Source organism: Necator americanus, chromosome I, assembly GCF_031761385.1.
Source record: "Necator americanus strain Aroian chromosome I, whole genome shotgun sequence".
NCBI classification, from domain to species: domain Eukaryota; kingdom Metazoa; phylum Nematoda; class Chromadorea; order Rhabditida; family Ancylostomatidae; genus Necator; species Necator americanus.
Genome location: NC_087371.1, coordinates 28,889,739 through 28,906,681, shown reverse-complemented (window position 1 = coordinate 28,906,681; position 16,943 = coordinate 28,889,739). Strand labels below are relative to the sequence as shown.

Below are 16,943 nucleotides of genomic sequence, written 5' to 3'. Positions count from 1 at the left end.
CATAAAATTCTGATGTTACAGAGGAACTCTTCATTAGGTAATGTTAAAGATAAATAGTACAATCATTAGAATTCCACCTTGTTCCTCACCCGAATTCATACACAACGTTGGAATACTCGTTCATGTCTACAACATATAAGCTGAGCAAAAAGTGGTGTACCCGTTTTCTAATGAGATTATTAGGAAAGGAAATCAAATAAAAAGTAAAATAAGGAAAAAAAGAACAATCTGATTAGATAATTCTGTACAAGAACATAACAAAATAGATCAATCGTCAAGCAGAGGTAATTTGAATAGCATCCTTGTGAACTTATTCGAGTTCTCCTTCTCTGGATTATTAATTCGTACTTGAGCTTGTAAGCATTCGCTGAGTCTCATCGTCACGTTGTCGTTGCCGTGCGTTCCATTTGGTTGCGCTACGTGAACGGCAGACAATAAGGCTAGTTCCTCGACTTCTATATCCGACAATCCGCTCCGAAGTCGTTCCAACAACGCTCCACAATCCGGAGCAGCTGAAGTCTCTCCCGGGACAAATGCAGCGCGCAGCAACTAGAAATTAACAAATATAGTCTAGTAATAAATCAACAACAAATAAAATAAGTTGCATCAAATAATTTCCATAATTAAATAATAGATCCCAATTCTTTAGTGAAAAATAATATTTGCGGACTTACCATACATCCTCTCGCCCCTTTCTGGATTTTCGCTGTAAGTTGTTCCTCCGAATACTCTTTGAAAAGTGTGACTTTGCTGACAAACCGCCGTACACGAGAAACAATGTCCTAAAAGTTGTGCAGTTACAGAATTCACATCCAAGATCTCTAACATAAATTTTATATTTAAGTAGGTTCAAGTAGTTTGTGGAAAATCTTCTCAAAAGTTACTGGTGGTGCTATCTTTTGTAGAATGTCTTTGATTCGTGATGTATCCTTTAATAACGATAAAAAAAGAAGGATATGACTATTGAGATGCTTATAGTATGAGAATTTTCCTCAGTAATCCCCAAACAGCGGACCGCTACAGTTCAAAAATTTTAGCTATCGAAGATTCTCTGAGGTCGTACAGGTAGGGAGGGAATCTAGGAGGAATTATTGACTTGCTAGTGCTCCCGATTTCGTACGTGTTTCATTCTTTCTTATATGTTGTTATTTTCTGGGAATTTTTGTGAAACGAGAAAAAATTCAGTTCCAGCAAATTATCCATTCGTGTGTGCTAAGCGTGTGCTGATTATGAACGTTGTGAAAATTTTCTGTTCTTACTTAGGATCTTCAGCGGACGAGTTATTATTTTTTTCATATCAGTCGAATCAGTTGATTATTAGCACTTATTAGCTTTTTTTTTCTTTTTTTCAAGTTTCATAGATTTTTCCTGCTTAATGCTAACCTCTTCGTTAGCATCACCGAACGCTTCCCGATAAGCGTTCGTGACCTCATCAACGGTGTTCATCAATGTACGAGTATCGTCCAGTTCCGTATCTTTTTCTTCATCTCGTGTTTTTCTTTTCCTCGTACGATCCTGACGAACTGATTCCTGTAGATGTGAAGGTGTTTTTGATTGAATTTTGTTGGGGAATTTCCGAAAAAAAGAAAGAGAAATGGAAAAGGAAAAAGGATTCAATTTTCGAACCATGGATGCTCGATAACAAATACAAACCTTTGTCATGCCCTTGTCGAGACATTTTTGGAATCGACAAGCTTGACAACGGTTTCTGCTCACTCGATCAACTGGGCATTGTTTTTCCTTGTGGCATGTGTAGTCCATGTTCTTTTGCACGGTGCGACGGAAGAAACCCTGAATAAAATTAAATTATGCGACAAATTATTACTATTACTATTATCAAATTATTAGAAAAGAGCTTTAATGAAAGTCTCGTTCTCCAGGAGAAATTTTTTAGAACATATAAAATCATGAAGTATTTCTTTTATTCACCTTGCATCCCTCGCAGCTCATCACTCCATAGTGATAACCACTTGCATTGTCATGACAAACAACACAAATATCTCGCTGACTCGAGCCATCACTCACCGGCATCCCCATCGTGAAAAAATGTTGCATCTGTAAGGTGAATTTTCTTTCATTTCCATAACATTTTTCTTTTTTTTTCTTCTTCTTCACTTTTTATCATTGCTCTGCCGTACCTTGAAGTGATCCGGATAATTACCCGATTGCGCCGGTCGTTGTGGGGTAAGCGGTCCCGGAGGTCCTGGCGGGAGGCCAAAGTTCGAGAGTTGTCCCAGAGGACCAGGTGCTGCAATTATCCTAATCGATTACCGCAAACTATGTGGCTATCCGCTCAAAAACTAGGGCAAAGTGTCTCAAGTGTCAATATAATTGCATATATAAATTAGTGTAAGAAAAAAGTTGAGTATCACCTGTACCTGTTATATGAGGGAAATGGAAATTTCCCATCGGAAGTTGATGATGAAAATTAGGCGGCAGTCCGGGAAATGTGGATGGTTTCACTGGTGTTGGTGCATGAACCGGTTGAGGATCAGAGCGAGCAGGGGGATCCGCTTCCGAAATTTTCGGTGGTTTCGTTTCCGAATGAACCGATGGTCCAGGTGCTGCTACATTTTGTCTAACCTTCGATATAATTTCTGTCTTGAGCAGCGCTGATACGGAGAACGAGTTGGACCTGAAAAATCGGCACATGTATTCGATGTAATTGAAATTGATGAACTATTGATTAGTTATTCGAAGAAAGTTCTCAAAGAGGTTTTTTATCAATAAAACCAGGCCTTTGATGGCGGTTTTGTGTTGCATAATTGATAGTTCCAGGAAGAACTTGGAAAATAGCAGCAAGGAATAATGGGAGTTACAAAGAAACAAGTAAAGATAATGGTAAGGAAGAATTTTTGGCATTTTTCTTACCTTTTTTTACTACTGCAATCTTTTGAACTAAGAAATTAGAGGGAAGGACCATTCAAGCATTTAGTAATACACTACAGTCCATTACTAAATGCTTCCTTTGCTGTACTTTTAAAACTACTTTGAAACAAAATATTTTGTTAAATATTTTTAAGTCTAAACTTATTTCAAACCAAAGTTTTAATAATACATATTTCATATAGAAATTACGATTTTTTTCGACATTGTAGGATTATGGGATTGAGATCATTATTTATTATTGATTATTATTGAGAAGACTTCAATTATTAAACTAAGATTAATGGTTTAAGTTTCTAACAAAAATTTCAATTAGGTTTTCAATTTAGGCTAGCGTTTTCATTACGAACAAGAAGAATGCTGGTTTATTTATTTTTTATTTTCTATGACTAAACTCCACATTGTTGTTGAAGTTGTTGTTCTACTTTTAACTTAATTTAGATGTTTTTTTTTAAGATTTTTTCCGTTAAATTTATAGACGGAACGATGAGCTAGTCTGCAAGGAAGCAAGCGCAAAAAAAAACTTCTGGTCAGCTAAGTCTTCTCCTTAGTGTATCACATGACAAATGGTTATGATTACAAAAATCCAAAAATTAAATATAGTATTAAATAGAACTGAAATAAATACACCATCTAGATCATTACAAAGGAATATCAGAAATGGAAACCAAGAAAGAGGGTAAATATGCTCATTAGTAATCACCTTGACGAATCGTTCGAAGAGGTTCCAGAAAGAGGAGGTGATCCAGCGTAACTAAGTGATTCATTGCCAGAGTCTCTGAAGTAATTGACATATTAAATAAATCTTCAAAAATATTTTCCAAAAAAAAATATCGCCACGGACCTGTCCTCTGAAATATGATGCATCCTCTTCGAGAGGACATTTGGATCTAGAGGAGGTAACTTTGGCTGCGTGGACGATGAAGCCTGCATGAGATGAAAAGCGATCTCTGGTGGAGGGAAAACTCCATTCAAATATGGCTGAAACATCTGGGCGAGTAATGACGGTGGGTAGAGGGTGGGAGTCGGTAACTGTCGTTGAATCCCCATTCCAGGAAGCGTGAATGACGGACGTTGTGACGTGGGGTGTAGGGAAGCGGTGGATGAGGAGGTAGATGCTGGAGGAATACGAAAAGAATTTGATTCGGCGTTATTTTCTTGTGGTGGTTGCATAGTGTGCAGCGCAATAGGTAGGTGTGTGCTGGAGGAATGCGACGACCCTTACGTCTTGGTTGCGTAACGGGAAGGCGTGGCTATTAAGCAGCAGCTGATGTGTGGTGTTAGCACCAGAGGAGTTGACCTCGACCACAAAGAACGGAGTTGACCTCCCCAGATTGTTGTGAACTATGGGCATGATGGTGGGAGAACAAGAGGGCCCCATATATACTGTACTAAAGGTTCATGTTTGCACGATTAATCGCTTAATAACCATCAATTCGGATTCCGGAGAGATCACTGAACAACGATGAGAATAGCCATCACTAAGAAACTTCGAGAAACCTTTAGATTTTCGGCCTTCGGCTAAACATTAACATAAAATGTCAGGATTTATGGATTTGACATGTTTATGGCTGTGACCTTGGAGATCATAGAAACTTTCTTCTTCATAGCAACCAACAGCTTTTTCTTTTTCCCAGCATATGAACTTCACATCACTTTTTCTATACAATAGTGTTTATCTATCTATAACATCTATCTCGGATCTTTAGCAAGGATTTCTGTCGTCCATCTATGCTGACCTTATTCTACCTTATTCTCACCTTTTTTCTAGACTCTGCACTGTAGAAAAAAAATCAAATTAGATGGAAACTACGTGCTGTCGGTCGATATAGTGAGAAGAAACAGTTTAATTTTTTAATTTTTTTTTTAAATTTAACAACTCTAAATCAACCAAAAGCAGTTACTTATGGCCAAATTCCCGAGCATGGAAGATTTCCTCAGAACATTATTTTTTCCTGATCCGTTAGAAATCCTCAACTTTTAGAACTCCATTCGTGTTTGCTGACAACTTGCGCTGATAGTTGGACAATATGAATTTTTGTGTCATTTATGACAAATGAAACTTTTTTCACAATTTTTTAAAATCGTGATGATGCTAACTGACGTTTGTGGGGTGAGCGGCTGCCACTAGTTCAATCGTTATTTTGAATAAACAAATAAATAAATGTACAAATATGTACATGTGCCTTTAAAAGATGTATGTTTCGAAATGCATAGAGACCTTGAAGAAACATCCGGAAAATGTGTTCTAGGACACTATATCGAATATTCACAGTGATTATTAGAGATTTTTTTGGAGTTTTTTTTTTCTCATAAAGATGACTGTTGACTAATTCTAACGAAGTACAGGAGACGTATGTAGTTCGTTTGTGGACTTGAATTCACAAATTCTTGGATTGGAGAAAATTCTCGAATTTTCCGAGCGGAATTTGATTGAATTTTTGAATGTCCGCTACTCGAACAGTGTTATATCATACAGATTGTCACCGGAGGTTAACTGATGACTTCAACGATACCGGGAGCTCATCGTACAATCTCTTAGTGGTTCCGTTGGGGATTGAGAAAATACCAGCGGCATGGCACTTATAATCGTTGGTGAACTGGGTAAGAGGTCAATCCATCCGAAAGGGATTGATGTGACCCATGCAACAGCAGCGACGTGGCGTGTGAGTGTGAGGTCGAGGAAGTGAGTCGACCCTTTCCATCATCCTGTACCTATTACGAAGTGGTGAGGTCATAAGCGAACATTTGGCGGGTAGCAGGCGGGAAGATGCATGCGCAGATGTCAGGGCACTCAGCCTGACCGCTCCGCCGATCTGCCATACTTTTCCTGCTCGATGGCAAAACATTTCCGCCGTACTCGTTCCTACTGAGGTAATGAAACGAAGCAATGAAATGACAACACTGAGTGAAAGGAAAGCAGTTTATTGTGTTTTCTTTTTTCAAAAAAAAAAATCAAAATATTTGTCAAAGCGACAGAATCAGGTTCTGGAAAACACATCTTAGTTCGTGGTATAGTGGCTCGTAAGGTTCATTTCAAATTCATTTCTCAGCCTCCTACCGTACAGTAACCACTACAATCCGTTGTGATTGACTTCTCTTCAGCCCTGGATTTAAAGCAGATCCTGCTTCTCATGTCATTGTGCCACTTGTTTGCTTCATAGAACAATGTTAAGCCGACTAGAAGTTTCTCCACCATTGAACTTCAAGATATTGCGTGTTATAAAAGAACGGAAACACTCATTTATACTTATTACTTAACTAATTACTTAAATTACTTAAATTAATCTGAATTATTATTTAACACTGTTTACTAATTAACGTGCACTAATAACAGTCTATGAAACAATGAAATAAAATAAGTTAAAATAAAAATATGTAATAAAAGAAGTAAATGTAATATTGTTGCATAAAAACAAAGAGAATTACATTTATTCCGATATCCACGAACTTACATGAAGTGTGAAATCACAGAAATATTGAAAAATATCTGAGATAATGGCAGAAACACTGTATACAATGTCTAAGTGGCCTAACAATAACCCGAAAATATCAAAGAGAATACAATCGCAGTGAGGTATCTGACTATGAAATTTCGATTATACTTCGACAATCTGTCAAAATTGTAAGTAATTGTAAGTAATTTGTAAGCACTACACGCTTTGTGAAAAATTCCAATCATTGAAAAAGTTACTGAATAGTAAGGGAGAGGTCGATTCCATCAGAATACTGAATAGTTGCAATAAATCAAAGTTTACGCCCTAAGCAAAAACAATGTGAATACTGCATTGGCTACATTTGAATGTCTGTTAGTTGCATGAAAAACGAGGGAAAACTATACATGCTCAATAAAAGAAACATTCAGTCATTTTCTAAGACATATTTATAGTAGGGTAACACTATAAATAACATATAGCATAACATATAGTAGGGTCAAAACAACATGAAACATGTACGCAATTGCGTACCCTGCTTCTCTAGAGGCGGTACGGTGGAGCGTAGCGGTTGGGAGCACACCGCGCCCCTCGCTGGAACCCCCCGTCACTGCAGTTTGCAATGGTCCCACCTCGGCTCCAACTGCTACTTCCACCGCGCCGTTTCGAGCGCGTCCGCAATTGCACCGTGCTTCATGTTTCGACCGTGCTTCATGTTTTGTTTCGTTTCGACCCGACTATAGTCGTCGCCAAACGCGTCCAAAACCGCGCGTTGATGTGACGCATCCGCCGAAGACCTGTAGGTTGACGATGTTTCGCTCTCGAATTCATTTTCCTTCTTCTTTTCTTCATTTTTTTTCGTCTTCTGACGAGCTTGCTTGAGGCAACGCTTGCTGTTGCAGCGCAAGCATTGCATCAGCTCAATTAAACGAGCGTTTGGCGGTGACTGTTAAAGGCAGTCCACAGAACGAACGTGAAGATGTTGAGATCTCTCCATAAATTCAGATTTTGGGGTGTATTTAACGAATTGGGACGTGATCACGGTTAATTCCCTCTTAGTAACCAGGACAACGGCTTGTGAAACGGTAGTGGCTGCATAATTTCCCAAACCAAGCAACTTATCACGGGTAGTAGAATGATGGCAGTCCGTAACGCGTCTTCGCGTGTGCAGGTTGTGTAGCTTCTGCTGCTCGTTTGAGTTACTTTACTTGGATATCGAAATCCAGAAAAAGGTATGCGAAATAACTCTGTTTGATCGCACTTTACCAGCAATGCAACTTATTAAATTCCGACGACTAATTCCGTCGTCGTCCAATGTCCGCGTCATAAGTTGCATCGTTGGGGAGAATGGACCACAGATGTCTATTTCATCCGGCTTTTTTTCTGAATTACTAAGTTGAACTGAACGTGATCACAATCATAGTCCTGGACAGTATCCCACCTATTTACACGTGTAGGGATCTCAACATTAATTTTGGGGGCGCACTGCTTTAGCTAAGCTCAAAATTGCTTCCAGCACTTTTTAGAAGTCAACACTTCATCGAGAGGAGCTTTAGCTAGATGATTGTAATAGGGAGGAATAAGGAACGCTTCAGGATGCAGATAAAAAAACCCAATTTTTTCTTTTCTACCTAAAATTTCTGGATTTGACATCGCCAAGAAATGGAGAATGTAGTCATTATGTGTATGTGCCTGATGGTGATTAGAAAGACGAATGACCGATGAGGAAATGTTTGTAGTTACGGATTGATTGCTCACAACTCGATTGTGCTCGGATACAGCTCAACTCATGTAGACTAGACCGGTTCCGGTTCCAGAGAAGCTTGCGGCGTTTGAACTTTCATCGACAGCCTGCTTTGGACGATTCGTTCACAACAACGGAGAGAGATCACCACGAAGCATCCGTACAGAAGTAGGATGGCATCTGAAATGTTACCTTTGTAGGAAAATGGAAGATGGAGCACTCAACCATTAAGAGATTTTGCTTGACAAAAAAATTAAAAAAAAAGAAAAGAGGTGGATGTCTAATATTTTGGTAATTTCTTTTTGTTTTTATGCTGCGTTCTTTAAGCTACTTATTTATTTCTTCATGCACTTACGAGACCACAACATCGTCAACTTCTTGATACGGTGCCTTTAAAAAATAGAAAAAGAAGACTTTCACTGTGTAAAGTCTCGGTTTTAGTGGATTCATTACACTCAATAAGCTATAATTCAATTTATGCAGTACAAACATAGTCAAAAGACAAAAAAAAGAAATACAACGATCACGAATCAATTCCGTCTACAATTCTGATTTTTTAACGAATTAGCAAATTTTCTTTGTATTTTCCCTTACTATCCTTTGATTAGCTATGCATTTTCCTTTGTTTTTTTTTCTAAAATCTCCTCCTATCTCCCTTTTTTGCTATCGATTTCCTTTCTCTTATTTTATGAGTAGTACAATGGAAAATATTGCAACTCAAAGGAAATTTTCTGCTCGATTAACTCTCTTTCTCACTCATTGCCAAACGATTGTTTTTGTATGCATCCGTTATATGGACTTCCAGTAAACAATATATGCACACCTATTCTTTCCTTTCTTTTTTTTTGTTCTCATATAGCATCCTAACGTGAAACGAAGAATTCTAAATTTCTATCTTATCACTAGTAATCTTCAATGTGAATATTCCGGATGCGCTGAAGTTTATTGAATACTCACTGTACACTGAATGTTTATTGAATGGTTAATGTTGGTGAAGTTGTTTACTGCTAAATAGCGGAACAATAAGAGGTTTTGGTCGTAAAATACGACCAACCACTAAAATTGAATATTCTACGATACCTGGTGCCTGATGTCACTACAAATCTTGAGAGGACCAGCCGATATATCAATCCGGGGTTTTTATCCTTCCAGACGAGTCTGGTGACAATTTGTCGACCGCTGAGGGATGAAAGTTCTTTTTTTTGGTTTGCACTAAGGCGGTTTCAAACCATCGAGTGCGCAGGTGCAACAGAAGTTTTTACCAACTGTACTATGCCTACTCTTTAACTAGTGTATTCTATGTCAAATTCCATCCACATTTCATTAAAGATGCCCTACAAGAGAAAATTTTACGATATAAACATCAAATACGGTATAAATGGTATACATCAAACAATTGTTGTTTTGAATTCCACTTATGCAACAAGCAACCGACGACAACATCCTGTGGGATCAAGTTGGTGGTGTTACTTATTTATTTATTTATTTGTTTATTTATTTATTTATTTATTTATTTATTTATTCATTCATCATCCATCCACCTTTCATTCATCATTCATTCGTTCGTTGACTCATCAATCATTCATCATTCATCCATCCACTCATCATTCATTCATTCAACATTCATCCATTCATTTGTAAGCCCAATCCTAAGTTTAAGGCTAATTTTTCTTTTTTTTTCTTTCTTCTTTCTTTCCACCTAGTTGGAGGTCTTTTTTTCGCTCTAGAATCACGGAGTGAATTATTTGTAGTTGTACTAAAAATATCAGGAACGTTTTAGCTTTACTCACAAGCCCAACATATAATATATTATAGTTTTTCTTGTTTCATTCAAGTCGTTTTTTTTGAAGGCCACAAGTAAACCCTTGTTTAAATTTTAGAATATGTTGTTTCCATTACCACAAATTCAAAAAAGAGAGGAAAATTTGGTTGCAGTTTATGTTAAAAAGTACTACTTCATATCAAAAACATTACCCAGCACTACGGCGAACAGCACCCATTCGAGCAATATCTCCTTTGGCATTTCACCAACAAGCACGTATAGAACAATGGAAAAGACGATCATGGTAATTCTGAAAGTTTTATGTATAGATTTCAAAAAAATCTTCATCCCTAAATTCTTCACTCATTTTCAGGATAAGTTTTTTTTTTCATCACCAAAAATTCTGACAATAAATAGAACACGTTAACGGTGGTTTAAGCGTCGTGATAGCTTCGTGCTTCAATTGCTGTGAGGACCATGATACGTAATTTGAACTGGACTGAATACATCGTAATTCCAGCTATTCTCGTGAGATGCTACGAGCTGGATGTCACAACATTTTTTTTTTTGGCATTTTTTCTTTTTTTTGTCTTTTTTGTTCTAACTCAGGAAAAGTGTCTTCTTTTACCTTTTTGATGTACCATTGGTGTATGTGGATAAATAAGAGGAAGAAATAAAAAAAAAATCCGATCCGAGTTCACTGCCATCTTTGATCATATCTGGACTAATTTTCCTTCCAGGAAGGACTGATAGTTTTTTTATTGGTAGAAGATGTCTACCGGTAGCAGAAGTGATGAATTTTTCAGAAGACAGCTTGCTGGCTTAAGGAGGAAATAAGTGACCTTAACAACTATGAAAAAATCTATCTACAAATCTTCATTTCCTTATTTTCCGAGAAAAAAAGCTGCAATATTTCGTTCACACTACTAAAGTTTAATATCCAGCTGAATTCCCTCCAAAAAGCCCCCAACCAGCAACGAAGTTTTTTCCTCTTTCCTAGAAGTCATTAGCAGAACAAGAGCAGCTTTAGCAGATTAGTGGTGCATTTTGATGAGGACAACGGCGGAATAGTTTAGAAATTTCGCTAGTTTGTAAATTGCTTTCACTATCCGTTGGAAACACTGCTGAATGTACTGAAATTGAAGCAAAATCCCTACGAATTTTCTTGAAAATATGCACATTCCCCTTAAAAAAATCGAGTATTTGTCACTTACGTGTAGACGAAACCGATGACAAGAAGAAGTATGTCGAGAACGAGGTGTGAGACGAATAAGCTACGACGTGCGGCGCAAACTCCGATGAGGTACGGAAACAATGTCATTAACTGACATACACACCAAATATCGAACATTGTCCTAGCTATACAGGTGGCCGACGATGAAAATGTGGATAATTGAAACTGCAATAAGGTAGGAGTAAGATAAAATGGCGAAGAAAGAAGAAAAAAGTTCCCCTGTGCACAACTAGACTCATTTTGAGTAAACAAAACGTCGTAAGTAAACAGAATAAATAAAACTGTTACTAAGCAAACAAAAAAGTAAACAAAGCAAACATAACTGTCACTTTTACAAACAATTAAACAATTTGGCAACAGGAAAATTCTTTTTAAATTTGATCTTGGAGCAAATGCACTTGCCTTTAATGTAACTGTTGTTGTTTACTGCAATCCATTTAATGTTTATTTTTAAGTACTCCATGCAAAAGGAATAAACACAGTTGCCACTTAAGAACTAGCATTGGAAAGTTCTGCGGAAAATCATGATTGGGCGTTATTGTGAGCAGAAATCCTCATACCTGGAAATTCCCGTCATCTTCGTACTCTTTCTGATTGCTTGAATCCAGAGAAGGATAAGTGAGGAGGCCAGCATCAATGGCTTTATCCAGACTACGATCGAAACCATGTTTCACGGGACGTGGTCTGGGTCGTTCCGGTGTGACCTGGAACGCTTTTGATTCGTTTCGGCACAGCTGCACGAATCCAGAATTTTACTCACTTTGATCGAATGGATCGTTGTTGTTGGGCTCTCATTGCTAAGTTTCTCCAATGTACTCTTTTCTCGATGCACTTTTTGTACCGGTATTTCTTCATGGAGACGTTTTTCCTCTTCGGTTAGAACACCCTCGGCTACCCATAAAATCTTCGTGATTGGTGCCGGTGTTGTGGATGTACTCGATGGAGTTTCGGTGAGCTTCCAAGTGGATAACGTATGAGTGGAATAGAAAGTCTTTCTTTTCGAAGCTTCCGTAGTTGGTGGAGCTTCGCTGACTTCCGGTAGAATGAGTTGAACCACCGAGATGATTGGAGATTCCTTCACGTGGGTTAAAAATAAGCATATTTTAAAAACAAATTCAAATTGTTCAGGCTAACCTCTTCTTTCTTCTCCTTAACATCTGTCACCACTGTCGTCTTAGGAGCAGCCACAAAAGTTGTATAGTTGAGCTCGTCCATTTCCCACATTAGCCGAGTTTCCTCCGATAATCGAGTGGACGGCTGAGAAAATCATATTATATTATTATAAGTATCAAATATGTGACTTGGAAAATTTTTTAGATCATAGATTTGCTTGAGAGGCGAGCACTGATTTACCGTTGGTTTCCGAGAAGCGATGTGCATAGGATAGCCACGGATTTGTCCTAGAACACTCACATACATAACAAAACATATTTTGGAAGGCTTGAATTTCCGGATACAAAATGAAAATAACCTTTATTCGAGAATTGTGGATCTCTCGGATCGATAACACCATGCAAAAAGTTACTCTGATGCGGTCGTGGAGTGGTGTATTGCGGAAGACCGGGAGAGGAAAAGAGATGACGGGGAGATTTCGTCTGTTCGCTGATGTCTGTAATTCCAAATTGATCGAAATTTTACCGGAAATAGGAAGAAAAAATACTGTATACTACGTACTTTTATATTCCTTGATCGTATTTTGCTTCTTTCTATGACCTTTCCGTTTCTTAGTAATTGGTGTCACCGCGGTCGTGGAGGTAGTGGTTTTTTGTCCCAGTTTCTTCTTTTTCTTCTTTCCTTTACCTTTTCGTTTTTGTGGTTTTTCAGTGGTTGTGTCAGCGTCGTTCAGCTTAATCTTCACTTTGAGAGAAATATACATTTTCAAATGACTCGAAGTTGTGCAAGATTTGTGAGCTAAAGCTGTGAATTTCAGAAATTCCCAACTCTTCCGTTCAACACTGCCCTAACCACTTAATGGTGAATCTTTTTATGAACATTGTAGTCTCTGGAAAAACCAATAATGAGAAATAGTAGTGAATAACTGCCACGATCGTATTGTACGATCCCAAAATTGCCGCTCACAGAGCTTTGAAGACGTTTTTGATAAACTCTAACGCTCTAAAAATGAATAGAAATGAAGAGTTCATAGACATGACCAGCGAGTTTGCTCTGAATCCAGAGCTGCTTTTGATCTACGGGATCATATGAAGGTCGCATCTTAATATTAGCAGAGCGATACTTATGGGGCTACTTAGGTAAACACAACGATTTCGGTTCGTTTTGTTTTTGGTTTCGGATGTAATATTTCATTTTATAATGACTTTTCTGGATGAGGCAGTTATCTGTTATGTTATGTTATAGATATCCTGAATTTCCAGGCCCTGACGAAGGCGATGACGCTGAAACGTTAGCCGAAATAAAGAGTTGTTAATTTCTCGGCCCCCCCCTTGCTGGCGCCGCTTTTCCGGCCGTTTTTACCAATAAAAAATACAATCCCTTCACCATAATCTACTCCCCTTGTAAGAATAGTCGACATGAATTCCCCCCCCCCATTTTTTTGGGGTGATGCCTTTAATTTCTCGGGCTAGTAATACCGCGGTTCTCACAGATATGACTAGAGTCGCGATCACACTGACTCGGTGTGAACTTGGCGCTTTCACAGAATTCGTCTTTCCTATTTATTTTCCAAGTTTTTTTCTTGCAAACAAACATTTCTACGCTTCTATGTGGTTTGCCAAATACGGTAAACTCACCAGTTCACCTCTAGTCAAAATTTTTGATATGTAAACTCTCGGCGGAGCGTCAATATCGATCTCAACCAAGTCTTCGTCACCAGCCTGAAAGTACTGGACATCAACAAAAACACTATACATTAAATGGATTTCAGACTTCTCACCACGTCATTCATTGGCTCCACCCGATTTCGAATCGTTTTCATACGTAATGTATCGCCGTCGGCAGGTAGGAGCTGTGTGTTGGTTAAGGTGACCACTGTCGTTGGAATACCCTGGAAAGGAATTCATCTAGGATTGTTGCTGCATGAGGAACGCCGGGAAAAACCCATTGAAGAAGTGACGAATGGTTCTTCAGGAAAGCACCTGTAGATCAGCAACATTGGACTTCTTCCTTTCCCTCCTTGATTTCATACGGGGATCCGATCTCTCTGAGCCTCGTACTGTTCTAAATAGGAATTTAACTGCAAGAATGCGAGAACTCTTTTCATTTCAACTCTTATTCAGCAGGATCTTCGATTTTCTCAATGAAATCATTCTTAGGAGGCTATCTCAGCTTTACACTGAAACACTCACCGAAACATCCTTTCCCTCCCTTATAGCCACCTTAATAATGACTGGTCAGAAAAACTTAAGGGCGAGGCAGATAAAATAATATAAGGCATGTATTAAGAACTCGGTGGAAATGAAAGAAAATGGGAAGTTGCCAGAGGTCTTCAAGTCGGAGCTGGACGTCACAAAGCGAGTCGACAGCTGGACGTCACAAAGCGTGAGGTCAGCGTGACCATGGCGCCAAACGGAGCTGGCCTTGCAAGATGAGCTGACACGAAAGAACTCCCTACCAACCTCGTAGCCCCATCACGGGAACGCATTCCAGAGCATGGTTTTACGTCAGTGGTAACCACACACCTTATTAATAACTATGTCCCGCCTTTTGTAGGGTCCAGGGGATCATCATAAATCGCAGTGACTTCGGTGTAATTATTGTCTTTAAAAAAAGCGTCATTTCTGCTCGTCATATTGCATATTTCTTTTAGTTACATTCTGTACTGTGTATACTGTAGTAGTCCTTTCTATGTATGGTCCAAGTTTCAGCGTGCCATGCCAAATGGCAGTGACACATCGTGCGAAGGTTATAGTCGGGTCAAAACGGCATGAAACACTGTGCAGTTGCGTAAGCGGCTGCGCTCGAAACGGCGCGGTGGAGATAGCAGTGGTTGGAATCGGAGTGGGACAATCGCAAACTGCAGCAATAAACGATGGTGGCAGGAGTCCTCACTCGATCCTAATCGCTACGCTCTACCGCAACGCTTCGAGCGCAGCCGCTTACGCACTGCACCGTGCTTCATGTCGTTTTGACTCTACTATGCATTCGTTTTTAAGTTTTGCAGACCAGATAGTAACCTTGTGAAGAATCTCGTTGTGAAGAACATTTCGAAGACGACCTGACGGAAAGTTCTGACAGAATCAAGTGTACATAGACACGTATTAAAACATCATGATAATACAAAATCCACCTTTTCACTCTCCGATGATGTTCTTCGTCAAAGTAGTTGACGGCTGGAGGATCGGATGCGAAGACGGGTATCCTCAGTACTTCCAAAGAACGTTTCTTCAAAAGATCATTCTCTAGAGAAGCGGAAAGGAAGGAACATCGTACGTCGAAAAAATAGTACTCTGAAAATTAGAAAATAATTGGCCGAAATCACATTACTAGTGCACTTTCAGGGCCTCTGGAATGAAACTAAGCATGTTCCAGAAAAAAAAAAACCAATTGGCTTTTCTTAACAAAGCCCATAATCAAGGAATAACTGTTATTAGTACGCTTCTGTGGAATATTCGAATGTGACTTCTTCTCTTGTTTTCCTGGAGATCAAATAGGGTCCTCAATGTATGTTTATAGAGAAAAAAATACTATATATATATAAGATAAAGTACTGAACACTGACCAATCCTTTTAAGATACGATCGCTTGAGTTCTCAGATTACTTAAAGCTTATAAACTCTGTGCAATGACTTCCAGGGGTCACGAAATTAATCATGTCAGTGTTTTTATTCTCTCACTCGGGTCTGGCACCATTTCATCAACTTCGGAGGGATGAAAGCCTTGATTAGACAATGGAGCATTTCAAACCATCGACCGCGCTGCAGCAGAACCTTTTACCTACAGTTTTACCTACAGTATGTTACACCTACTAAAATGTTTTAAAATTATAATATCTGCGAACCATAATGGTATAAAGGATAAAGAATAAAGTGTAAGACATTGATGATACGCCTACGCGTTCAACTTAGAATCGTTTAATGTTTACAAATAAAAGTAAGAATCATATCGCGGATCGACCGCGATCGCAGTGATTTATTAGGCTTAGGGGCCGAACTTAGTAGTTCTGTTGGAACCCGTGCTAGCCATGTCGAGGAAAGATCATATTTCTGTATGAAGTAGCAATGAAGACGCTTATATAATGTAAAGATTTTCATTTATTCTCGCCTTTATGCAATAAACTGTTTGACTTCAACTAAAAGTGTCTCTCCAAAAACCATGTCATTGATGAATGAAAAAAAAACATAAAAACACGGGAGAATAGTTGTAAACGTGCGTCTGATCTATAGAAAGTAAAGATATAGAAGATGAGATTGTAGAAACGACAGTCATAGCTATACAAAACAGAAGCAAAATTATTTTAAAAGAAAGAAAAAAGTACCTCGAACAAGCCATGCACAGAGAAGCGACGATTTAATCAACACAATGAATGTGAGCAATAAACGTACTGGACAGCCCAGATAACGCTCGGATTTTCTGAAATAATTGCAATCTCTCAGATGAGGTTAAGCGGTTTGTAAACAACTTTTATTCACCTAGCATGTCCTCGTAATATTGCTCCAGCTCTCATGTCAATCAGTTGCTCTTTTCCGATTGGAGTTGTTGGCAGTGTTGATGACATCTCTGGACAGCTTCACATGTTCCACACAGCTATTCTGGAAAAAAATAACTTGTCATATTTAAGCTTCATTCAAACCGAAATCGAATACCGCTGAATTCGAACGCTAACGACGACGAGGAGAAATTGGACGGAATGTGTTGAGGAAGTACGTTATAATCGACGCCATAGGGCACATGGGTTAAGGGAAAAACTTATTTATTCAGCTAGGA

The 16,943-nt window shown here is 38.6% G+C and overlaps 2 protein-coding genes across 3 annotated transcripts; both read right to left on the bottom strand.

Annotated features, from left to right (window-relative positions):
• Nucleotides 1–267: 267 nt before the first annotated feature.
• On the bottom strand, nucleotides 268–4,059 carry RB195_007166 (uncharacterized protein; the record flags this gene model as incomplete). The annotated part of the gene is made up of 9 exons (XM_064180655.1): nucleotides 268–549; nucleotides 675–782; nucleotides 1,384–1,530; nucleotides 1,654–1,791; nucleotides 1,930–2,055; nucleotides 2,139–2,248; nucleotides 2,379–2,635; nucleotides 3,590–3,664; nucleotides 3,731–4,059. The coding sequence occupies 9 exons, from the start codon at nucleotides 4,057–4,059 to the stop codon at nucleotides 268–270; spliced, it is 1,572 nt and encodes a 523-aa protein (XP_064037509.1).
• Nucleotides 4,060–10,015: 5,956 nt separating this feature from the next.
• RB195_007165 (uncharacterized protein) lies at nucleotides 10,016–16,734 on the bottom strand (the record flags this gene model as incomplete). 2 transcript variants are annotated; one of them, XM_064180653.1, is made up of 14 exons in its annotated part: nucleotides 10,016–10,136; nucleotides 11,041–11,225; nucleotides 11,621–11,764; nucleotides 11,821–12,135; nucleotides 12,195–12,317; nucleotides 12,414–12,460; nucleotides 12,532–12,669; nucleotides 12,735–12,906; nucleotides 13,811–13,894; nucleotides 13,954–14,064; nucleotides 14,156–14,237; nucleotides 15,307–15,466; nucleotides 16,495–16,589; nucleotides 16,649–16,734. In XM_064180653.1, the coding sequence occupies 14 exons, from the start codon at nucleotides 16,732–16,734 to the stop codon at nucleotides 10,016–10,018; spliced, it is 1,863 nt and encodes a 620-aa protein (XP_064037507.1). The 2 variants fall into 2 exon arrangements, with proteins under 2 accessions (XP_064037507.1, XP_064037508.1); XM_064180654.1 differs by lacking the exons at nucleotides 10,016–10,136; nucleotides 11,041–11,225 and having other exon boundaries at nucleotides 11,615–11,764.
• Between the last annotated feature and the right edge of the window lie 209 nt (nucleotides 16,735–16,943).